The 26,024-nt window shown below is 42.3% G+C and overlaps 2 protein-coding genes and 1 long non-coding RNA gene across 3 annotated transcripts; 2 read left to right on the top strand and 1 right to left on the bottom strand.

The window, feature by feature from the left end:
- Window positions 1-464: 464 nt before the first annotated feature.
- On the top strand, window positions 465-17,438 carry LOC122407317 (uncharacterized). The gene is made up of 8 exons (XM_043413448.1): window positions 465-689; window positions 2,342-2,718; window positions 3,818-4,066; window positions 4,471-4,600; window positions 4,803-4,963; window positions 5,250-5,681; window positions 15,187-15,390; window positions 16,668-17,438. The coding sequence occupies exons 1-8, from the start codon at window positions 479-481 to the stop codon at window positions 17,040-17,042; spliced, it is 2,139 nt and encodes a 712-aa protein (XP_043269383.1). The 5' UTR covers window positions 465-478; the 3' UTR covers window positions 17,043-17,438.
- Window positions 17,439-21,483: 4,045 nt separating this feature from the next.
- Window positions 21,484-25,988, top strand: LOC122407307 (T-box transcription factor T homolog). Its single transcript, XM_043413438.1, has 6 exons — window positions 21,484-22,189; window positions 22,867-22,962; window positions 23,071-23,314; window positions 23,482-23,635; window positions 24,173-24,370; window positions 24,815-25,988. The coding sequence occupies exons 1-6, from the start codon at window positions 21,951-21,953 to the stop codon at window positions 25,738-25,740; spliced, it is 1,857 nt and encodes a 618-aa protein (XP_043269373.1). The 5' UTR covers window positions 21,484-21,950; the 3' UTR covers window positions 25,741-25,988.
- On the bottom strand, window positions 23,304-24,847 carry LOC122407308 (uncharacterized). Its single transcript, XR_006260180.1, has 3 exons — window positions 24,747-24,847; window positions 24,230-24,360; window positions 23,304-23,426 (listed from the first exon to the last, which is right to left on the bottom strand). It is a non-coding gene; the product is annotated as an uncharacterized lncRNA (long non-coding RNA).
- Window positions 25,989-26,024: the final 36 nt, after the last annotated feature.

Below are 26,024 nucleotides of genomic sequence, written 5' to 3'. Positions count from 1 at the left end.
AAATAACGAGCGAAAACGCGATTTTTGGGCTTGTGAACGTACGATAATAGGACCACGAGCAGCGTGCCGCGCGCGCGACCCAAACAGCAGGACTGATAACAACAGATCGATAACTCCAGATAATAAGAGGAATTGGAGGATCAGCCAAAGGCTTTTTAGATAATCTGAAGTAGAATAAATGCCTCGCGAATCGTCGATAAAACGCGCGGGAGTTTCAGTGTCTCGGTGTCTCAAGGAGTGCTTAATTATTCGGGATTTAATCAAGAATCGAGAGCAAGCATCAAACAACTTTAGTCACATAAGCATCAACGCTCGTTGAATTTTCATTTCGTGGTGTTCTTACACGACAATAATATATTTCGCGAGATCGAACCGCAAAGCGACAACGAGCCACGAATCTCTCCGCAGATCTTTGTTCACTCGCCCTTTAAAATAATCAAATTTATCGAGATTTCGAGATTCATCTTATCTGCTAGAGATGAATTGCTGCAACTATGTTCAGCCATATCCGGCTCACGGCCACTTTTATCATCAACAACAACAACAACACAATTTCTGTTATGACAATACCAACGCTTATGGGGCTGGTGCGTATGGAATTAGCGGTGGGCTTGGAACAGCTCCGCTCTCCGATGCTGTCGAACCCAATGCCTTGCGATACAACAGACTCCCGCCTGCCTATCCGACAGGTACATTTTTCACTCGCTCTCTCGAGCTTACCCCCGCATTTCGTTTTGTGCATTTAAACCTCTTTTTTACCCCGAATTATAAAATTTCGTCGTTTGTTCAACCTTTTTCAGTAAAATCATCGAATTTTGCGAATAACAAAATAAACGTGCGAGCGACACGATAATTGAGCACGATGGTTGAGCCTCCGAGTTTACTCGGATTCGTTGCGACGACAAAATTTGACAATGTTTATTGCTATTTTTGTGAAAGAACCAAAAACCACTTCCCGTTTAGCCACGAACTTTGAAATTCTCGTTTTACCGAGTCTGTCGGATCGAACGTTGCTCGATCGACGATTCGACATCGATCATAGAAATTAACATCAGGATTCATGGGCTCGATCGTAAAGAGGAAGACTTTTCAACCAAAGCTTCGGAGAATAGGTTAGAAAAAATATTTTTTTCGTGCAAAAATAGTTTAGCTGGACAGAGTCTGTTTATTCGGCGCCGTCGAACCGACCCACCGAATTTTATGTCTTCGAGTCCATTCGATTCCCGAAGTTGACGAGCAGCACGACCAAATATTGCGTTCGCTGTGTTTCATGATTTCATTGAAATATTCCCAGTTTATTCGAATCTCAGAAAAAAAGGAATTTTTGAGGAAAAAATTGATGAATTTATAGTCAAACTCGGCTCAGTTGAAACGACATTTTGTTTGTGTATATGACTAGTGCGCGGCTCACGTTCGAACACCGGATGTTTGCAGGCAACGTCACTTCTTTTCCACCACCGACTCTCCTCCTTCCCCCCCCCCCCCGCATACGGGTTGACTAGCGCGACTGTGAAAGATAATCGATCGGTCCTATTTCATCTGTTGCACATAGACGCAGGAGTCGTATATTGTATCGATGATTCACGAATCCTCTATTTTGAAAATAGCACAATCGAGCTGCATATCCGACCCCGTTGAATCGTCGACTCGATTTCTGTACCGCAACATTTTAACGCGTGGAAATTCTTCCGCTGTACGATAAATGAGTTACTACTTTTCTTTTTTTTTTTTTTCTTTCTTCCTTTCCGTCGCCTCTCAAAGCCAAAATCAATATAACACCGGCTGGACAGACGTAGAGAACTCTTAACAAGAACTGTAATACTTCTCGTGTGATACTCATTTATAGCGCATGCACACGTGCATGTTGTTGCGTGCAGCTCTTCGATTTTGTATTCTCCGAGACCCAATCGTTAGGGTGATTAAGGGAAATAAGTTTTTCTGACAATCTCATATTCACCGCACTGGGAAGGGGTTGAACTCTCGCGGGAATCAGCTTTCGATACGTTTTTTTCCGAATTTCAAACTGGAGATTCGAAGATCCTTAGGTGCGAGATATTTTTTGACAAAATTCTTAGAAAATTCATGGTTACAGCGCAGTAGCTCGATCGCATGGAACGAATTTACTTGATGCTCCTGTAAATATGGTTCGAAAAGGTTTGGTTTCCTTGTCAGAAGATTAAAAGCTCGCGAAATATTTGCTTGGAAAGCAATTTCGAATGGATCACTTTGAGAACGTTTTTCTCGTGTTTTCTCGTTACACCCCGATCGTTGCAATCGTGCAATCGATTTTTTCTATCAAAAAAATGGTTAACGGAGCGTTTTTTGTCCTCGTGGAACGCAGATTACGTGTACAATCCGAAAGAGGCACGATTGCGAAAGGCGATGAGAGAGCAGAGCCGAGAATTATCGAGACAGACGATATTACAAACGGCGATAGCATCCGCAGGAGGGAACACGAGCGTCGGCGGTCCTGGTTGCGGTAGCAACAGCGTCGCCGATAATATATCACCATCCTTGGCAACAGGATCGACGAATTTTCTAAATCATCCACTAAACTGTTCGGCATCGGTCGTTAACGGGGGATCGATCGGTGCTGCGAGCGTTTCCTCTTTGCCCGGTAGTCCATCGTTCAACACCGGCAATCGTATAATCAATCCGTGGTTTCCTCCTTCTCATGCTCCATCCACGAACCATTTGAAGCCGATACTATCGCCGAGGGTGAGTTTAATCATCGCAGCATTCGTCATCAAGGTAGTTCACGCACGATACAATTTTCTTAAGAAAGTCTTGAAATGCAGACAGAGCTTTATTGTCGACTGACACGCACGTCAAATTTTAAAGACTTCGTCTTATTGGTCATTGAGATAAACGCGTTTAAATGTGAAGAAAAATACACAGGATTTTCAGGACTATGCTTAAAGGATCGTTTATTTTTCCATTTAACGAATGAACTCTTCTTACAAAGTTTATGAAAAAGTGCACAATAACGAATATATAATAATGAATATAACGAAGATCTGGGAAATAATTCGAGACGATTGTCTTACTGGTAATAAAGAATAGTACCTTAAAGATTGAACGAAATTGGTAACGAGCACTCGTATAACCTCGCATTTGCTTATTTCGGCGTTTTGTTTCTTCTTGGCTTGGCCCATTCCTGTCGTAGCCTTCAGTCTTTTTATTTATACTTTTTTCTTAATCCATTTGCTACTCCATCGCTAAGGCGATTTTTGACATAAAAAAGTATGGTACTTTAGCCAGGAAAGAATGAAATTTGGGGTTCAGTCAATGATGGATTGTCGATTAATTAATGGCTTGTAATTTAATTTGCCAAAAGATAAATTGAAAAAATGTACTTACAGTTTTGAATTGATAACTTTGACATTAATTTAGAGTCATTATATCTTCTATTAAGGAGTTAAAATCGATGCAATTTAGATACTCATAAAATACGATCCTTCTGGGATGATTGAAAGCTCGATTCGTAATTCGTTCCAGTTCATTTGAAGCCTCATTCGTTGGAATTAAAATCTTTTACCTCGAGGAAAAGCTCCTCGAATGGCTTTGCCATTCGTATACTGTTCATTCCCGATGTAATTGAAAAAATGTTGAAATTGGAAGAGTTTGTTGAAAATGTGCCTTTTGAAAGATTTGACCTCATTCGAGGGAATCTTCTCCTCGCAAACTTCCTCATCTGCTTCAATCGATACGTTTTCATAGCTCGAACGTTTACCTGAAAATCAAAGTGTATCGGGAAGCAATGAGCATCGCGTTTGCCGAGAGGCCCGTTGGTTTAATATTAGATTATCGATTCCAGGTCATGACGGTGGCCCAGCACCAGCAACAGCAGCAACACCGAACGTTCGATAAGACCAAAGAGGTTTTGAGAAAACAGGCTGAATGTGCCGGCTTTTCCGCAGCCTCTAATCCTCCCACCTATTCCAACGAGTTTTCCGCTCACGGGAATTCCGGAAATTTGGCAGGACACCAACCGTCCTCCCACGAGCCCAACGATTATTGCGTTATCGCTGAATTTTCCGACGCCCAAAAATGGCATCCTTATCAAGTACGCTCGTTCTTTCAATCGCATATTCAAACATTTACAGTTTCGAAAAATCTTCGCAAACGAAAAAAATGAGAAAAGCGACAGTGATGAAAAAAAACGGGAAAATCTGCCCTCCAAAAAACTTTGTCGTCGTCCCCAAATTCACAATCCGAATATTCACGCACAAATACCAGAATCCACCGTCCCAAATTTACTCACTTTTATGACATTTGAAATATTTTCTGTCGTTTAATCGAAAACTTGATTTTGCTTCCCCAAATTTGAAATTTCACGATCCATCAAAATCGTACCAGTGCGAAAGTTCCCTCTAGTTAATCGTCCCTTCATCGAGCCTCACTCTTTTCAAGTGCGTTTCACCGAATTTTTCGTAATTACTGAATTTACCAAAATCGAACTCACTCCAGAACGGTCCAACGCCTTATCACTCGAGGTCGGGCGGCGCACTCTCGAAAATGGGAAACCTACAACCAGCTATGCAATCGAATAACGTGCATGCACACACTGGCTGGAACCAGTTCTGTACCGTGCCACTTGGTAAGTACGAATGAACCTGTTTTTCGTCTCTCCGTTTACCGATTAATCGGCAACGAGTAGGAAAGCATTTTGGCAGGGAAATAATCTTTGTCCGATCCTAATTTCGAACGGGGCCGAAAGAAATTTCAATCGTCTCTTTTCTCGTCCAAAAGTTTATCCTAAATCCATTCAGATTAACCGAGCCAACGAATCTTCCTTTCAGCCACCGTGCCTCGAGGGCCCAGGCACATGGTCTTCCTCCAGGAACACCAGCAAAACCAGCATTGTGGATATCCGGACGAGATGCAAATGCCCTACATGCAGAACAAGCACATGGAAATCAGCCACAGACTCCATCCGAGTTATTCCCAACAAGAGCAGCAGGTGAGAGCCCTCGTAATTTCGGGATGAACGATCGCAACGTCAAATACTGTCGGTACTTGGATGAGCAACCGTTGAGCCGCGCACCGAGCGACAGTTCTTACGAATCGGCCAGTTTTTCGCCAATTTGTTTAGGCTAATTCCACATTTTTTTTATTTTTGGGACTAATGCAGAAAATTGAGGGAATGAAAAATGGAAATGAACGATGGGATGAAAGTGGATGCTTTTCAGTTTGTTTCTTCGAGTTGGGGAAGGAAGAAAAAATGATTTATTTGTTTGTCGTCGTAGTCGAAGCTGCAATCGAACGCGATGTCGCCGTTGAACATGTCGCAGCTGCGTGATCCGGAGAAAAGGATGGAGGACGGTCCTCGATGGGAATCGTCGAACGGCGGCCAGGGCGTGGGGTGTGCGAATGAGAGTTCGCTCGTGATGAGATCGAGGCGCGAGGGCGAGGCGAAGATTCAGCAGGATGAGCAGGAGCAGGACCGAACCGACGGTCAGGAGGGCGGTCATCAGTTGGTGAAAAATCGTGAGCCGCAGCAACGAGAGCAACGTTACAACGGGGAGTGCCCGAGTCCGAGTGAATCGAGGCACAAGAAATCAGGGAATTGTAGCAAGCAACCGTTGCCAGGTTTTCACCAAGCGTTTGGCTCGACGGAAATCGGGCGCTTCTCGAGATCGGAATTTTTCGCAAATATGGTCGGCGGTGACGCGAACAACGTGAGTAACCTTTCCCAAAATTCGTGCAATTCGACGCCGGGTTTGAACGATCGCAGCATCGAAATGGTCGAAAACTGCGAAGATTCGTCCTCCCCTTCGAGCAATATGCTCGCCGACAATTGCTCGATCGTCACACCCGGACGGAGCAATTCTTCGTCAACGTCCTCCCGAAATCGACGCGGTCGAACCGACCCCCGTACGGACGATTGCAATCCTCGGAGCAACGGAAGTAACGATAATACCAACAATCCCGTTAGCGATCGAAACAATGACAGTACGAGCTTCAACAATAGTCTTACGATAGGTGGAAATTATTACAACGATGATAGAAATATGGGACCATCCGGGGGTAGGACGGCTGCAGGAGCTGCAGCGATCCCACGATGGCACAGTCCGTATGTCAATGCGATAGGTAGCGAAACCTAATTAATCCGTGTAATCGAACAAGTAATCGTATAGCCCATGCCATTGGATTTTGGATCGTTGGAAGCGCAGCGACACTTTTTACCTACCTCTCGTTTTTCCATTTTTCCAGCATCCCTCCTTCGCGCGTCCTCAAACTTTTCCCATTTTTCTCTCGGAATCAGTTCAGATCCCAGCTCCATTCCCGATGCCAAAAGTCGAAATTTCGTTTCGTTTCGTTCGTTCGAAATTTCACTTCTGCATCCATCAACTTTCAAGCGTGGCACGATTTTTTTCGCCTTATTTTCCACATATTTATCAGAAATCCAAAATGAAATCGATGAAAAAACAAAAGGAATTTTCAACTATTTTTTTATCCTCTTCCGAATTCTTCCCCTTTTGGCTAATTTTGTTCGTCCGTTGGAGAGGAAGGTCAGAAGACTCGGCAAGACAGCGTCGAGTCCGCCCACCGAGAAATGGGCGTTCATCGAATCGTTGCGTTCGAGCGATGCAAAATTCAAGATTTTTTCAAATTCACTATATCAAATTTTACCAATGTTGAGAATATTTCTTAGAACAGATATTCAAGCTCGAGTTGCTTTCATTTTTGCCCAATCAATCTCTAAAGTGATCAATTTACATTTCACATCGAGAATACTTTCTCTGATCCCCGCAGACTTCCAAGCCGGTAAATAACCCTGGCGGGTTCGTATCGCGAAGGGGAAAGAAAAGGCAATTTTCGTTCGATCGTTGTCGCGTAAAAAGTTGATGAAATTCGAGTAGAAAAGAGTTTGCTGTGAAATTTAGGGTGTTTAGCGACCACGTACACTGTGCTCACGTACGATCTTATACACGGCTCCGTATTGGTGTTCTCTCTTTGGTGATTGTAAAACGTGTTATCTATTAAGGAGAGGGGGAGAGCGAGAGGAACGAGATTGACTTGAACCACGCCCCAAAATTTCTCTCATTTTCGAGTTTGACGTTAGGCGAGAGAATTATAATGTTTATTGCAAGCGATTATGAAATGTTTAACATTGAGAAGGGAAAGGGAGAAACAATGCCAGATAAAACGAGAAAAGAATTTCAATTGGTTATCAAAATTGTGCCTTTCGATGGACTGGATATATTAAGTATTACGTAATATTATTCGAGTGATTCAAACGAAGCGCACTCGTTGACATGAAGCAAAAAACAATTTTCCATTTATGCCCGAGATGAATAACCGAAAAGGAAGAAAAAAGCACGTCACGTCAAATATTTCATCGTTTTTCTCGTGTGTACATTCGCGCATGTTTGTCCGTCTCATATTGTCTTTCTCCGTTGAGTATAGTTCTGCAGAGTCTTTCCATACCGTTCGTGGATCTTTTTTGCGGTGAATTAACTCGTTATGCGGCTGGGCAAATGATGAAAAGTGCGGTGAGTAGGTGCACCAGCTTCGTGCGAAAGAAGCCACGGAGTCACTCTTTATCTTTGCTTTTGAGTAGAAAGAAAGTGAAAAAGTTGCTCGAATCGTTCGGTCCTCCGGAGCCGTCATCGGTCCAATTTCAGTATTCCAAAAACTTCATAAAAGCTAGAAGATTGTGTCCTTCGGTGCTCTACGGAGGCGTATTTAACGGACGAAAAAATTCGTCCGTCGCGAGCCCTCGAAAATGGGTTTTACTCGAACGTGAGTCGATTCCAAAACAGTGAGCTCGCGTTCGAAGGAAATTGTGTCGTTTCCCGTCTTGTTAACTTCCGGTCGGACAAAAACGGAGCGACTGCTGGTGACGGTCCGGAGAGCGCGCGAAGCGCAACGTCGCGAACTGTCAGTACGAAAACGCCCGAGGAAGAGTGACTGCGCGCGAAAATCAATTATTCTTTGCACCTGTGTCGACACGTGTAATTATAAATTTGACAAAAAAACGAACACGATGAGTACACGGAGAGACTTTTATGCGAATATTTCGGATGAATTTGCTAGAAAAATTTGCTATTCTTTATAGCAGCCCTGTACCGCATCGCCATTCTATTACATTTTACCAAAAAGCGCATAGTAATTTTCATGCCGAAAGCAAATTTACTATGTACGACCGGCAAAATTTCCGAATGTCACTCGTGTCTTTGGCGAAATGTTGAAAATTGGTGAATCGGAGTGGACAAATTGCTTGAAATTTTTCTATGCGTCACTGGTTAATTTTCATGTTTGTATACTCGCAACGCCTCGTATAATTGGTGGGGGCATGAATTTTGCTACGTTATTGAGCAGAATTCAGTGCGATAAAAGGGAAAATACGAAAATACGTTGTCTCCAAAATTTTCATCAAATCATTTCATTATTTACCATGTTTTTTATGAAAATTCTCTCGGTCTTCATGTTTTAAATGGTACAGCGAATTATTTGCTGCGAACTGTGGTGATGGTTCCCCAAACTTTTGCATTATTTGACACACCCTGTAGCGATTATTACAATAATATCGATGTGGTCCGACGTTACTATAAAAACATAGCAATTTTCGCTATAAAAGTCTCTCCGCGTAGGATAACCCGAACTGGAGGCACGAAGGATCGCGATCGAGAGACGATCGAACAAGCGAATTCCAAAAGGGCGACGAATTTTCCCCGATCAGCAGTATATACACGAACATAGCATATGGACTCGTGCTCACTCGTCGAAACGCAACAGTTCATTTTTTGCCGTTCTCGGACGCACGCTCCATTCCGAAGCCACCACAAATTTGCCCATCTTCGAATCCCAACCCGCTCGCGATTCCATCGGCCAAAAGCCTCCTCGCAAGCGCGTCGAGGATTCGATCTCCCCCGGTGCCAAGGGCACCGCTCCGCACCCCAAGAGTCACTTCCCCAACACAATTTTCGTATCTATCCGGGGAAAACTGGATCAACAGCGTTTCAACTCGAATCAGGATTCCCACAAACACGAGCCATTCACGAGGCACTTCTCTCGACAGAGGCTCCGCGCATTTCGCATTATCTCGACAAACACCCGCGTCCGAAATCGACAATAAATAATCAAACGCCGCGGTTGAAGTGAGCATGGCTATACGTATATGATAATCAAAATGGAGAATTCTACATCATATGTACGTTAACGATTTATTATTGTTAATAGGTTACTAATATTTATTATCAAAAAATTAAATATGTGATAATATATATATAAATCTATATATATATATATATATATATGAATATATGAATACTTATAAATACGAATTATTTAGTAGGTAATAGGTCAATATTATCTGAATGTTACGTGCATATAGAGGCGAAAGAGAGTCGGGTCTGGAAGCGATTCCAGAGCCTGCGGTTATCCTGATCGAAAATATAATGAGAATTCGATAAAAAATTGGTTGGGGTATATGGTTGAAAATGGATGAATAAAAATAGGCGACGACGTGAGTTTGGTTAACGAATATTCTCGCTGAACCCATCCTCCTGTCACTGTAATGGGACCAACGTTTTCTCCAATTTCGTTAGTTTTTATTCCGTAGATTTTGAAAGGACGTCGAAAACTCGAAAAGGAGGAGCGTCAAGTTTATCTGTTTTATGGGAGCCCGGCCGATTTATTCGAGGACGCTGTTTCGAGTGAGCGTTTCGGTGCACGACCGTGTCGAGTAGTTTTGAGAATAATTTCGTTGGAAATTCGAAGAGTGTGAAGCGTTCGGAATTTTCCGGTGCGTGAAAACGGTCGTGGATCGTTCCGCGATCGCAGCCAACCCGAGCTCGAGGCACGAATCATTTGGGCGAGAAGTACGCGAACTGAGAGTTTGCTTTTTTGCCAAAGTAATTAGAGAAAGTGTTGAATACGAGAGGAAAGTACGAATTTAAGGAGGGAATACCGCGCCCCCGTGGACACCGGATCGAATGTATTGTACGACGGATATTTTACTCTAGATTTTATTGTTGCTCTGGCACGGTCGCGAACGTCAAGCGGAGAAAACGAGTTGAAGTAACTCCGCGGCATATCAGCTTCGACTCGGAACTCAAATTCAGCTCTAAAGTACAACGCGTTGTGATCTTTTTTCCAATACTAGTGGGATTATGTAAATGGTAGAAGTGAAAGAAGGATTTTCACATATTCGTCCTCCCGAAAGGCTGCACGGACTTTTATCTGTATAGAATAATATCACTGAGGATTTTCGTCTCCCGATATATCGAAGCGACGTGCGCGATCGGCCGAGATTTCCTTACTCTCGATTATTCCGCTGTAAAAATGCTGCGATTTATACTTACTCGAAGATTTTACTTGTAGAAAAAAAGAGCGGGAACGAAGGAGCGTGGAGTCGGGCGCGTTGTCCATCGAGCGTGTTCCGCACGGAGAGAATTAAATTTGAAAAATTATCGCGAGAAACGCTAGTGCGGTGAGGAGCTGCAATTCACGATTTTATGGAAGAAAAATTCAATTTTTCTTCCATAAAATTCCGTAAAACCTTTAAAGGGTCTGTCCTAGATAGAATTTTCAAAAATCGATTATTTTTATTGCACTTTTCGAACGAAAACGCATTTAAAAGTATCATACTAAAATTTTATAAAGATCTGAGCAGTCCGAGGGCACTTTTGAGCGACGTTTACTCGGCTGTCTGAGCGCGCTGATACGCACCGCCGCGGTACCGCGTACCTGCCTTTGTTTAAACGCGTTTCTCTCAAAATTACCTTTTTGGGCGGCTCGTTGATAAAATCTCCGAAACTATTAAACCGATGCTTGCCAAAATTTTACCGCGTTTTCTTCATGACCGTAGCAATCACGCGCGTATCACGCGAATTTTGAAATTTTGAGTGGAACTATTTTTTTAATGCAAAAAACGTGTTTTCTCGTAGTTTTTGGAAAAATGCCCGCCATTTTGTCATTTTTGAGTAAAATCAAAAATCTTATAATCTGCGCTACAGTAATTTGCCTATCGAACCTAAAACCGTTTTTTTTCTCCGATCATCCATCCAGAGATTTTATCAACAGCGCATCTTTTTTTTGGACCTGTCTTCTCCCCCATTTTTCTGTGCGAAAACCGAGTAAAATGAATGAAAAAAAAATTTTTTGTGTATTTTAAGAGCGCATTTTTTAGGCCCAACACTTTTTATATTCATCATTATAATTTATACAGGTCAAAAGAAATTTGTGAAAATAGTCTTTTCAGTGCCCGTCTAATTAGCGTAGACCCCTTAAAATTTTACAGTGCGTTACAGAAATAAATACTTTTTGTTAACTTGTCCCCGCAGTCAAATGTATCACGGTAAATTTAACAGTGAATTTCACTCTAAATATTACCGTTCGATTCTCTCCGTGCGAGGTAACTAACCGCCGAGGAAATTCCAGTTTCCTCTTAATAACGCGACAATGACAAGCTCGAATCGTGCTCCGTGATATAAACGTCACTGCGCAGTCCCCGTAATAAAATTTGGGTTCTCCATCGGACTGCTAATCACGAGAAAACATTAAACTGCAACTTCGATTAATCGCTCGGTGCGAGACGATCGATTCCGCTTCACATTCGTAAGAATTTTCGGTGCGCACGCCCCGTTTTTCACCTTTGCGCACCTGCCCGAGCGCGGCGCAGGACGCGACGCTTCCCCTTCCGCAAGCGCAGACCGTTCGATACGAGTCGCATAAGCACGAGACGTTGCAACTATCAAAGTTGCGCAAACCTAGGCCGTAGGCAACACGCGTATTAGGGTGATCGAGGATAAACAAAAAACCACTTTTTTCGCCCCAATGTTCCAAGGGAATCGACCATTCCTCAATTGTAACTCGCGACGCACCGAATGCCACGTTTTTGTAACTAAATGAGAAAGTAAATCGAAAAAACGACTCGCTCGATTCAATGAAAAAGACCCCACTCCGGGACAATTACTGTCCCGATCTTCAACAAAGTATCAAATCTTGAGACAAATTCTCCTTCGTGCACGGAGAGAAAAAATTCATTCGCGCTTGAATCAGTGGCTTCCACATCGCCCATTTTGGAGGTTTTTACCAAAAACATTCCAATTTCCAAGTTAATTCCGAATAAAAACTTTTGAATTGCGCATTTTGCTATGACAAAGGAAACCTCGTAAAATTTATGTCGACTCGATTGTGAACTGTCCAGTAGAACTATTGATGCCGTTTTGCTACGATTAGTACTGTTTTCACAATCGAAATAATTTACAGTCAACCATAGTCAAATTTGAGGAGCTCGAACACGAGCATCGACGATCCGCCAAAGATTTATTTAGAAATTTATTATCGTACATAGCAGAAATTTTTTCTTCAGTTTTTCATCGATTTTCCTCGGTTCTTTTGTCGTCGTGGAAGCGAGAACTCGATTTCCATATCGAGTTCTCGTTTTCACTGGAATTTTCTCTCCGTGTATAAGAGACCCGCACACTCGCCAAAGAGTTGGAGCGAAGAGAGTCGATTTTTGAATAATCCTAAAACAAGTTGTGCATTCGCGTAATACCCGTCTCGAGGCGCTACTGCGGCTCTCAATATCTGTATGGATATTGAAGGATGTCTATCGCGTGCTTTTACGGCCTTGAATCTTAGTCAATCAATTTTTTAGTACAGCACTGTGAGAAAAAACTCGTTCTTCGTTCTGCCTTTCCTCAATTAAACATTCAAACTTTGCGTTCTCCAAATGTAGAAAATCCGAATAAAAATGTCGATTTTCCGAAGGAATCGAGTGCAGTCTTCGAGTCTTTTTCTGCTCGCCGAGCCAACTGTACAGAAATCAAAACTTTTACGAAATCATTAAATTCCGAAAGACCAGCGAAACGTTGTTTTTTAACCGCATCAAATCATTATGAAACGACTAAAAGTCCAAGTTTATTTCTGCTCGACTTTGAATCGTTTCGAACCGTTATTCGATCAAATACTCTTGCTCGTGTCGCTGAACGCTGAACTTTTGGTCGAACAGAATTAATCGTTGTAAACGTATTTGTACAAAAGATCGTTTAGCCGGATAAACATGAAAGTGTCGAGAATAAATTCGTGCTCTCTTTCCACGAGAGGAAGAAAAATGTTACGAGATACTATAATATAGTGATCGATATAATCTTCAGCCGTTACAATAAGACCCGTGATTGTGTAAAGATGACTGATATAGTGATATCGACATAGCGAAAGGTCTATAAAGAAAAATACACTTACTATCGTTACTATTTATAACATTATATGAATTATATTATTTATATTAGTTAAATCGATTGAATCTCGATAAAATGTGTCATAGAAGAGAAAATATAGCGCTTAGAAGACAGATAAGTTGGGGTGAAAATAGAGCATTTGGAGCAACTCGTTAAACCACGATCTCTAATAAACATTATACAATTTGACGCGGTCCATTGAACAAATTCAGAGTTGTTCGTGCGAGGGGGATGAGCCAGATAATCAGAAAATTCTCGTTTATTTGTGAACCATCGAATATGCTGAGGGTAGAAAAAAAAATGTCGGATGTTATGGAAACCCAGAGTTTTTTCAGAACCAACCTAAAGTGAGGTCTGGTTCCATCGGTTTTTCAATATTCTAGAGACCCCACAGGAGAAAACAATGCGTTCATCTGAGAATTGACACATTAATTAGTGTAGATAAACATTGAAACTGTGTGTTGGTATTAAAATGGAGAGAAGAAACCCAAGTGTGTATCTGCGGTGTCCAGCCTCCGGACACTGGTTTATAAATCATCTTTATTGCATCTCCCATTTCGAGAGATAATTTATGCATTATTGTACATGAAATTTCTTCCGTCGAAATGTGCTGAGGCAAAAAAAGTACAGGTGTATATGGGCGTACACGTACGAATATGAATATAATATTAAGTTTCACTATTAGCGATGGATAAAACGTGAAAAGAGAAATATAAAAGAGGGCGATCGACAATGGAGCAAGAAAGGGAAATCCGGGGACGATTCAACGGGAAAAAGTGTCGTCGAGGGCTTTCGTGCTCCTCTACTATACTTTCGATGTTTCTTGGGTAAATTTGTGTTGAAATTCGCATTTTCCATGTTTCGTTGTCATACAAAATTCTTTCATTACGGATGTGTGTTGATGGAAAAATATTTCGAACGATGAGATCGTAGCATGAAACGTGGAGAAAATAACGAATTTAGGAAAATTCGACTCTGAACTCGGAGCACGAGTTGACAGAGGGCGAGGAGCGCAGAGGGGGAAAAACGTGTGAAAAGAATGAGAGGGAGCGATCTCACAGAATTGTGAAAACACGAAATGAAGGAGATGAAGGAAAATGACGATGATCGAAAAGTAAATACCATGCCAAATAAATAACGGTTGTGTGTCCAAGGCAGATTTTTGCGTATATAAAACGAATGCGAATAATCTTTATTCTTAGTGTTATCGATACGAAACAATGGGAGAATTTCCTCGCCCATGAAAAGGGGGCTGTCGTTTGTAAACGAGAAAATAGAAAGAGAGAGAATGAGAGAGAGAGAGAGAGAGAGAAAATGTAAATCGTACTAATTAACATTTCCGAATTCAATAAAATATAATTATCATTAAAAAAAAGAGAGATGAAAAAATTGCTAGAGAAAGATAAGCTCGGCGAAGAGTCTGAGTTTTGAAAAAAACAAAGAAATAATAGTAAAAATAATCGTGTTACATAAAAGTCGTCGAGAAAATAATGAAAAATTGGAAAATCTAACAAAATCTTATCAACGATGTAACCGTAGGCCGGCACTATGCGTATCGAGGACCTACAATTTACACAGTCAAGGACGAGTCCATGATGATTTGAGGATATCATTAATCTACGTTCGTACAGTTTGAATTGTCACAACATGAAAAATGAATGATAACCTTTATCCAAATCACTGTATATCGTACGTCGGCGAAGAGAGTTCGGAAATAATTCAGTTTCGAAAGCATTAACTTTGTCCACGCGGTTATCGATTGTATTTATAGCAAAAAATAAAACGATGCTTCCAATTTTCCTTCGAACCTTTAGACCGATGCGAGGACCATTTACTGAATGGAGATCAACTCATAATATTATACCTAATTCGTTCTGAGCGAAAAACACTTTCGAAAAGTCACCCTTTAAATATAAAATATCGAATAAAACGATCATCTTTGTTCCTTATTCCGAGCATTACATTCGTTCTTCCTTTTAACCCTTCTTAGCTCATTGCCGACGGCTTCCTGCCAGCTTCCATACTCCCGTTCTCAAGCAATTCCAAAATTGCCATTCGATCTTCCAACTCCCTTGGGTTCCCACATTTTCCTAACGAGGAACAAGTCTTGCAACAAATCTTACCGGATGATTGCATCTGGATCGCACCCATCCCTGCACACACCGCCGTTTCTGATTCCAGTGAGACCAAATCGGTGAGTTTTCTCTCTCTTAATTCAGGTCATTTGACTCTGACTATTAAACCATTTCACTAATTATGTTGTCGATAGTTGGATTCATTCGAACGAAAGTATTCGGATACTGTGATGACGCGCTGTCCATTTTTTGGATTTTCGTTTTCTTTTTTTTTTTTTTTTATTTTTTTATTTTCTTTGGAAAGTCTTGAAATTTACACGTCGACTGACACGCGTATCAAGTTTTCAAGGGTTCGTCTTATTGGTTATTTGGATAAACGCGGGTTTAAGGGGGTCCTGCTTTAGGAAGTCAAAAAATCGATGGTTTTCGAGACTGTTTTTAGGACAGAGGAAAATGACTCACCGTATAGCGAACTTTTTGACGTAGTTTCAAGGATATTTCAAATGGACGAAAACATATTTTTAATGCGAGAAATACTAATTCGTAGATTCGTACATGGTTTATGTGCAAAGTCTGATCGTCGAAATTTCTCAGCTGGGAGACAACGTGGAGATCGCAATTATTGTCTGCAACAAAAATTCCAAATGTTTTTTCCATATTCATACATTTTTCTTCTATATGAACCTATAAAATCCGAAAAAATTGCGAAATTCTATATTTACAGTACATTGAAGTGATATTCTCCTGGTTCAGAAGCATTTTTTTTTTCAAACTCGCTAAAAATATAGATTTTCGCAATTTAAAATGGAAGAAAAATATATGAAAATGGAAAAATACATTTGGAATTTCTGTTGCAGACAATAATCACGATCCCCACATTGTACGCAGCTCAGAAGCTTCGGCAATGAGACTTTGCACGTAAACCGTGTACAAATTAGTATTTCTCACATGAAAAAAATGTTTTTGTATTCTCAATAGATCCTTGAAACTCTACCGAAAAGTTCGCTTTGGTGAGTTATTTCCGTCTATCCAAAAACATTCCCCAAAACATTCGATTTTTTTGACTTCCCGAAGCAGGACCCCCCTTAAATATGAAGAAAAACACACCGAGGCATAGGGACTGTGCGTAAAAAATCGTTTATCTTTCAACGCGTTTTCAAAAAATGTCTTCGTTTCGAATTGCGCTTTTTCTTGCTGCTGCCTTGCTCAGTTGCAGGGAAATAATAAAATTTGCAAGGGGGCGATGATCGAAAAAGCTTCTCGACTCGGTGGCAAAATGATTATTTTTCCAGCTTTAAATTCCTCCGGGATTTGATTATTCGACATTCGCAATCGATCGGCATTAGAAATTTGTCGAAACGATTGTATCTGCAGGATTTGGTGTTCTCATTCGCAGGGCTACGCATTTCTCGATTATTCGCGTCGACTGAATCAGCAGGATTGGCTGCACGCGACGGCCGGTAAGATGTTGAAAAATCGGGAAAGTGAATTGGTCGAGCAGCCGAGCGGAGCCTTCTCCGTTCGAGACGACGCGCTCCTGAGGCCGCGTGATCACCGGCCGGAGCGTCGAGAGTACAGCGAAAGCAATTGCAGCGCTTCGAGCACGAGTAGCGTCAGTTACGCCTTCCACGATAATCGGGGCAAAGAAAATTTCCGGGAGAAGAGAACCGAGTCGAACGGGGAGGAGGTCGTGGAGCCGGAAAATTTGTCATCCCGATCGAACCCAGCGGACGATTCTCCGCGGAGAGAAACTCCGGAGGCTCCGAAGTAAGGGAGCGAGAGTTGGCGTGCTTTTTCAACGTTGCGCACTGTGCTCGACCCCTTTTTCGCAGCATCGAACGACGGAGATTCAAACTCACCGAATGACTGCGCGCGCCCAGAAAAAGTGAATGTTCGAAAACTATTTGTAAAATTGGGAAAAACGAATATCACGAAATCCCCAAAAAATTCAGCGTTCCCTCCCAACCGTTTGGTGCCATTGGAAAGGAAAGTTTAGTCGATAGGATAGAAAATAAAATAGAATTTAATCGTTAAGAGCGAACGGTCGTTGACGCATAACTGCGATTTGTTATTCGAATTCTCGACTCCATTTGTGTTCGATCATCGATGTTACGATGTGTATTTGCCAAAATATATGATATTCGTTGATGGAGAGAAGAACAAAGTAGTGACGTGTGTCGAAGGCACGAGATTTCTTTCTTCGTCGTCCGCAAGTATAATAAAGTTCGGTTTATTATTTCAGGCAAAAGGACGTAAGCGAGGAGTGTGGCGTCAGGTATCTTGTCACTCGCTGCTGGTATTTTTTCTCTTCCCATTTTTTCCCTTTTTTCTCTCATCCTTCATTCTCTTCCTCGCCTCTCTTTCTTGCTTTCTTCATACCGACTCGGCGGCATCCCTCAAATATAATATAATAAATCCGCGGTTGCTGTCTTTCGGTTCGTCCACCCTGCGAGCGCGTACATTATTACAACGATATTCAGTATTTTTAGTAAATGCGATAGAGGCCCAAGAGAGCCGGGAGTCCGAGAGGAAAAAGAGCGGGCAAGAGAGACCGAGCGAAGGGGAATAAAAGAGGAAGAGCGAGAACAGCGAGAGGAAAAAATAAAACCGGCCGCAGTAGCGCGAAGCATCCGCAGGAGCAGCAATATCGCACTGGCGAGCGAGAGATCGGGCAAGCGTGTTCCTCCGGTGAGGCTGTTGTAAAAATTCACCGAGGAAAATCCCCGGGCAACGTTAAACATTGATTAGACCAAGAATTTTTATGACCCCTATAGTTCTTGCAGGGGCTGCCCTCTTCTGCGTCGATACACATCCACACGCGTACAAATTCACTTTACGTTTGTGTCTTTGGATATTTCTTATTTCACTCTATCTTTTGATCCTGGTAAATAACCGACGTGCGGAAGCACGAACGGATCATTTAAGCACCGACTCCTATAATAAAATAACAGTCCAAATATCTCATTTCACTGCGTGCGGCTCGGTGGCACAGCTTTCGTTCAGGACGAAAAAACTCGGGTTTTTTTCTAACGTCTTTGTTCGCTGGGAAGAATAAGTAAAAAGAATAAAAAATGTGCAAGTTCATTCGTTTTATTCGATTAAAAGGAATCGTGGATTTTTCGGAAGTGTCACATCAATTTTTTCCTTCTCCGTGTTTACTTGTCGTGAGTAAAAAAAACTTATTAACGAGTTTCTCCATAAATTGGACTCGAGGCCGATGGATCGACGGACGAGGGAAACGCTCCGATGAATTGATTCTTTTCATTTTTTATAATACTTTGAAATTGAAAAGATGAACACAGGAAATGAGCGTTGTCAACGTTTCTTTCGTAGCTGGAGCGAAAAGTGATTTTTTCTTAAGATGAATTTACAATTTTTTCATAAAAATTCTGTCGAAGTGAGAAAAAATGTGATCAATTTCAAGGGATTTGACGATCGCACCTTTTATCATTATTCTGAGATCGAAATTTCATTGTTTTTTTTTTTTCACAGAAAATTGACGCTCTTTGTGCAAATGGTGTCACAATCGTCAAAGGTTTAACTTCAGATACGAAGAACCGTTGACGACGCTCTCATTTCTTACGTTTCCCCATGTTTTTCTGGCCAAAAATGGAAATAACGATGCAGTTAAATTTTTTGCTGGTCGATTATTCCCAGAGAAGGAGCCTTGGCACGATACGAAACATCGCAAAACGTTGTTTTTCAAAAAGATTCAAACTCCTGAAAGGAGGGAGACGAAAATCGAAAAATCTGTCCCGACACTCCTTCCGTGAGACACAACTTTGTAAAAAACTCTAATGAAACTGAAAAGTGGTTGGATTCATGTCTGAGAAAAAAGGCGTGGAACCGTTCGTAAAGACACAAGCATGCGGATGTACGTGGATAAATTGTGAACAAGTTTCGAAATTTTTTTCGTCAAATTACACGAGCAAATACCGCCCTCGCTTATCCCGTAAATCTACACGTATATGGAGGAATCCACGGTCGAAACTAAAAAAGATCGCAAACAAGCTGATGGCCCTGGTCAAACATTTGGTTTTATATTCTTCATGTATCCAGGCACTAGACGATTCTGTCTCGTGCACTTTGTTGATTTTTCTCATTACATTTGGAGTTTTATTTTTCAGTAAGTATTTACGAGTCGTCTCGCCTGCCTCGGTCTCGATTACTCTGGCGAATTCGTTGACGGGGAGCGAAAAAAAAGAGAGTTTTTCCTCAACAAATTTGAAGTGGAACCAAAACTTTGTTGAAGATTTCATCAATAAATTCGCTCTTGAGAAAGTTACGATGGAACGAGGCTCGCTTCTTCGAGGAATTTCACTTCGGTACAATTCACCCTTCACGAAGCGACTGAACAAATAGTTTTATCTACTCACTCTCGATCTTGATCGACGTTGAGACAACGGACGTTAGGAATATTCTCAATGTTTATTCTAATCGACGCTAGAGAGTCGTTTCATCCTCGACGAATGAGAAGCTCGCGTCGATCAAACTACTCCGAACTATGATTAAGCGAGGAATCGAAGCTTCGTGGAATACTTGTTTTCCTAACGATTCCCCGGAGCACACGAGAATCGCTCTATTTTCGCGGCGTTACGATCGAACACCCCACAAATTGTGAACGAGCAGCGAAGCTTCGTCTGGAAAATATCCACTGTTGATTCCAACTCGCACGGATGATAGTCACTCGCAGAAGAAAGGCACTGAAGAATCGCCGCGCGGGTTTGGGACCGTTTCGTACAAAGTTGATTGTCACACGACAACAGCGCGGAATTCGGAGCAGCGGAAAAAGACGATGGAAAAAGATTCGAGAGGCTCGTGACTCGTTTGACTCTCTATCGGCGACTCTCGTGCCAATCGGGTGATAGAAAATGTGAATACAGGTCGAGGAGGAAAGTGAAAAAATGCGGAGAGAAGGAAGAGTGAGAAGAGGAATCGTTGTCGGGCGCGATAAACAAAATAGCGCACAACTCGAGGAAGACAAGAATCGGGAAAAAGCATTGAAAGATGAGGGAATGATAGTCGAGGCGCAAACATTCGCCTTCTATTTTCACGTTTCGAGCGGTTCGAGAAGAAAAAATGGCGATGGGCGTTCACCGGATGAACAAACAATAGCTTCCCCCTCCGATTCGGTTTTGCTTCTTCTTCTTCTTCTTCTTTTTCATCTCGATCGTAACAACTCGTTACTTTTTAGTAGCCTTTCTGTCTCCCTCTCCAGGTTAATCGTATGGCGAACAGAGGCCAAAAAGCGTTGTTGGCGATTGGCAAGCGTGTCGTAAAAAAGGCGTGTCCGGAGAGCGTTGGGACTGTGAAAAGATGAGAGGTGCCCAATGGGCTCGTGCCGAGAGCAACAAAACTCGGAATAATCGTCCAATCGACGATGAATTTGTAGAAGCCATGTTGCTTCGGCCAAATGGTCCTAATGAATTCTAATTGACACTCGTTTGCTTCCATACATTCGGCTCCTAAGAAGTCTCCTCGCTGTCAGCTCGGTCTCTTTCTTTTGTTTTTTCTTCTTTTCGATCCTCGTGTGCGAGTCCGAAGGAGGAGTTTTTTTCGCTCTTCCTTCCTTTTCTACTCCGTGCTCGAGCCTCTCTTTCTTCGTTTCTTCTGTCGAATGAGCGAAGAACAAGAAGGTGGCTCTCGTCGAAGACGAAGACGAGGACGAAGAAGAAGAAGAAGAAGAAGAAGAAGAAGAAGAAGCGAAGCGTTGAGTGACTAGTGCGCGTCGTCGATAGTTCACCGTCTAGTGTGAAATATCGCGCCCAAGTGTTACAAGTGCATATCCTCGAGCAACACACCCGGACAAGGCTCTCAACTTCCAACGTACTTTTCCTCGTTCTCGTTTTCTTTTTATTTCTTATAGCTTGCTCATTTTTTTTCTACTTATCACGCGCGAGTTACTAACTTCTATCTGCACGAAATATATTCTGCGAGTGAGACCGCGAGTGTAATTCGATTATAACTCCGGAAATATCCTGGTAATCGAGAGAGAAATCCATGACTCATTTTCTTCTATCCTCGTTTTTATTCTATTTCTTCGCACCGTTATATACTCCTCGCTTCCTCAATAAGTATCGACACTTTGCACCACTGCCATTATTATTGCGTATTTAGATAGATACACCCCGCTTCGACAGGTGATAATCAATGAGTCGCTCACTCAACGAGCATTCGAATAAGCTTGGAAAACTCGATAATGAACCCGAGAAATGAGCACCTGACGTCCGCGCTTTACCTTTTCTCTCTTCTTTTCTAATCTCTTCTTCGTTTAACGTTTTTCACCAAATTACGAGTTTGTGTGTGTTGCTAACGATCCTCACAATGTTGCATCGTCCAATCGATCTGTTCGATTCGTCAGAAAATCAAGGAATTCACTGTTTCACAGTGATTTTTTTGGCTGACGGAATCGTTTAACTTTCTCACTGGAAAATTCGAAGAATTCTCGCGTTTTAAAAAAAAATCAATTTCAGAAATTTTGAGTTTCGGTGTGATCGGAGCGGTGTTATCGGAAGTGAATAATTAAAATTTCCAACGCGTCTCAATTCACTATTTTTCCTGAGTCGCAATATTTCTCGTAGGTGAACGAAGAAAACGAAAAAATGAAGGCACCCGCGATCACTGAGAATAGACTTGTGAAAAAGTAAAACGATTCTGTTGGAATTGAAAAGGTTCGACGATGCAGTCGACGGTCTCGTCCTCGGTAACGGAACTTGACAGTCCTTCGCGACCGAGCGGGAACTGTTGCGAAAACGAGCGCGATCACGACGGTCGGGAGGAGAGACATCACGAACGATTGAACAGCGTCCAACAATGCAGCAATCCGAACCAAGCTCTCTCGTTGTCCCTCGAGGATCGTGAATTATGGACGAGATTTCAGTGCATCACGAACGAGATGATAGTCACAAAAAATGGGAGGTGCGTGTGTGCTTGTGTCAATTCTTTCCATTTCATTCACCTCGAGCAATCGGCTCGTGGATTTACGAATGAGTTTCTCCATACATCCAGTTACTTCGATGGGAAAACGATCCAAATCGATTCTGTAATCAAAGAAATTCCACTTGAATTTTGTGCTCGCAAGTGTTTTTATCAGTTCGAATGCTCGTCGGTTGTTTCGACAGAATGTCACAGTGTAATTCACTTGTAAGTTCTCTTTAAAAAATTTCTCTCTAATTTGTTCTTTTTCACCCTGAAGATTCTGCCTTTGCCATACTTTTGTGGCACTTTCGTCTCGTTTCCTTTTCACAGTTTTCATTGTTTTTCTTCCTTTTCCGCGACGTCGCTAGCGAGCATTAATCAGCCAATTTGTGATGATCCTCCGTAGCTGTGGCATCGAGAATCACGATTACCGGTGCAATAATTCCCACGGTGTTATTAACGATCGTTAGACTTGCACCGTTGTCTGCAGCCGAGCGAGGATACTCGACGGGAATCTTCGAATCTGTAATAACATTTGAAAATGACTGATGTATGGAAAATTCGTTCGAGTGTGTGAAAAAAATGGCGTAAAGTCGGTGTAAAGTTTGTTGCGAATATTGCAAAAATCGGAGTTTAATTTTCATTTTTTCTTTTCTCCCGAATTTCACGGTTTCCAGGAGGATGTTCCCGGTAGTAAAAGTCGTTGCGAGGGGCCTCGAGCCAGCGGCGATGTACACGCTGCTTCTGGAGTTCGTTCAAATCGATCCTCACAGGTGAGCGTCGGAAAAAGTTGCAAAGAATGAAATTACGTTCGTCAATCCCTGAATAAACTCTATTCACAGTGTTGTCACTCCATTTTTTTCTTTCTCTGAATCCTGAAGGTGGAAATATGTAAACGGCGAATGGGTGCCAGGCGGAAAAGCCGAAGTAGCGCCTCCAAATCCGATTTACATACACCCAGAAAGCCCAAATTTTGGCGCACATTGGATGAAAGAGGCGGTCTCCTTCGCCAAAGTTAAACTCACGAACAAATCGAATGGCAACGGCCAAATAATGCTGAACTCGTTGCACAAATACGAGCCAAGGGTTCACCTGGTCCGGGTCGGAGCCGAGGAGCAGAGAACGGTAAAATTTCACTTTTTATCGATCGTTTCTTCCGGACGCGAATTTTCAGAATGACCGTTGTATCCGCCACCAGAGCCTCGTCCTTGCATCCGTTTTCCGAGTATTCAAAATTCTGAAAAAAGCATCAAAATTACCGTTAAATTTAATGTTCACTCCGTATTTGCCAGGTTCTGACGTACAGATTTCCGGAGACGCAATTCATAGCTGTGACGGCTTATCAAAACGAAGAAGTAACGAGTTTGAAGATCAAGTACAATCCATTCGCTAAAGCGTTTCTCGATGCGAAGGAAAGACCGACCGACCAGCAATCTTATCCTCAATGTAAATTACAAATTTTCCTTATTTTTCACCATTATGTTCATTTCTATATGGCCCCGTTTATTGGAGGCGGAGACTTTGACTCGATAGAAGCGAGGGAAATAAAATAGCGCTTTAGAAACGAGTGCTGATATTGCTCTCTACGACGTTCATACCAAAAATGTAGTTAGATAAGTCTTATCATCTCTAATCTCCAAGATGGCAAGCCTGTTGCAACAAAATTTCATTCTCAATACCGTCTCTTGGGCACCAATCAATTTTTCCTCCTAACGGTGGAAAGGCTTGTGCTCGGTGTCGAGTCGGCACCGTGGCTGTTGATCTTAGAGATTAGAAGTCAGAGACCAAATCTCACGACGTTTGTGGAATGGGCTTACGGAGGACAGAAAAATATTGACGATTCAATTCAGCCATCGATTATATTCGATGGCTGAATTGAAAGAAATCGAAAGTTTTATCTCAAGCCCCAGGTCGAATTAAGTGAAAAAATAATAATGAATTGCAGTTTCGCTTGAGATTTGATAAATTGTAAATCCAACACAGATACGAGTGCCTGGTTTCTCCCGCAACCATCGATGAGCTACGAGTACAGTGCCTCACCCTCGACAATGGCAGGTGCTCAGAGTCAAGTTCAAAACTCGACCAACAATCTGACGAACACAGCGTGCACGATGTCATCGAGTCACAAGAGTGCGTGCAGATCCTCGCCTTATACGATCAGACACAAATATCTGCAAGACGGTGAGAATTCGGAAACTACTTTTTTTCAGCCACAATAAATTTGATATCTGAGACGTGACACTTCAAAATTAAACCATTTCGAGTCATTTCGATTTTGCAGGTTTTTCTCTACAAATCTCGTAATCGATTTTCTAGTTTTTATTTCTTTTTAATCAGACTTTCTTTTTCTTTTAAAGCAAAAGTATGCCCCAGGGAAATGCTACTTCGTAATGACAAAAATCGAAAATCTAAGAAAATAGAGGCTGAAAAATGCTCTGCGAGCACGCCGGGACCGTGGGACCCGATTTTTCTATTTATTTACTGAATGAAATGCAGCTGAATTCTGACTCAAAGATGAATTTTTGTAAACTGAAATGGTGTACACGGAAAGCGATACCCGAAATAGCGCGCGAGTCAACGTATTTCTCGGATCCGATATTAAAAAATCGAATCATGTGATTACAGAGCAACACGTCGATCCCTACGGTCCAGTTCCTCTTCTGCACTCGACAGCGTACGTAACAGCAACAGGATGGCCGCCGCGTAGTCCGGAACATTTGACAACGTTGAATCCAGCATTGTCCCAGGAATGGTCATCGTCGCCGTTGCCATCGCCAACGTCATCGTCAACGGCAGGTTCGCCGTATGCGCACGGTGTTTTGGGCAGACACGGTGGCGCGGCGGCAGCGACGACGGCGACGACGACAACGGCTTCTTGTGCTTTGTACGTTCCGTCGAGTCAAAGTGTAGCGAATTGTAACTCGAGTCCCCACGAGCACGTGCACTGCGCTGATTCATCGGTTTGGCTTCATCCTACCCCGATGTCGGATCAAATGCAGCAACACCAGCAACAACAGTCTTATTTGAATTTGAATCTTCATCTTCATCATCAAATAGCGTCGTATCCACCGTCGAATCCAGGGCTGCATCAGGGTCTTCAACATCCGTCTGAACTCGGTGAACACGCGAATCTATCGTCGCCGTCGCCGTCCGCTGCTCAACAACAACACGATTATTCTCAAAGTTATCAACAGCCAACGATGGGACACCACGAACATCATCATCACCATCATCAGCATCAGCAGCAACATCACAATCATCATCAACAGAGTCAGCTTATTCACCTTCACTCGCAACAAACCGGGTCAGTCTCGCCCCAATCGGTCACCGATCATCAATACGATCCTTCGAAGGATCACCAAGACATTGGTTACCCCGATCAACCAAATACCGAGACGAATGATGTGCCGGTCGAAAGCCCGGAGCGTCGCTACGTCACCAGCGTCATCGATCATCGTCATTCCCACCAACAAGACCCGAATCCAAGTGAATCACAATCCGCATGGACGCCATTGTCTCCACCACCAGCCACGCAAACCACAGCCATTTGATTGACAACATGTGCACCACGGTTAGACTGTTGAATAGATTCATTATAGAATCTTATCGCCTAAAAGATTTCCTTCATAGACTCTGCAGACGAATATTTATGTATTAAAAACAAATAAGTATGGAGAAATGAAGAATCAATTGTAATCCGTCCTTGATAGAAATGATATTATCGTTATATTGTTTTCTCGCTTATGCACTTGTTACTATAATCCTCTGTAAATATACAACGATCTTAAGTTCCTTCAAAGTATTCTTGCCTACCTATTTTATTGTTTTTCTTCTC

Source organism: Venturia canescens, chromosome 2 (assembly GCF_019457755.1).
Source record: "Venturia canescens isolate UGA chromosome 2, ASM1945775v1, whole genome shotgun sequence".
Taxonomy (NCBI): Eukaryota; Metazoa; Arthropoda; class Insecta; order Hymenoptera; family Ichneumonidae; genus Venturia; species Venturia canescens.
Note: the sequence above shows the minus strand (reverse complement) of the source record. Positions and strands in the feature narration are given on the sequence as shown.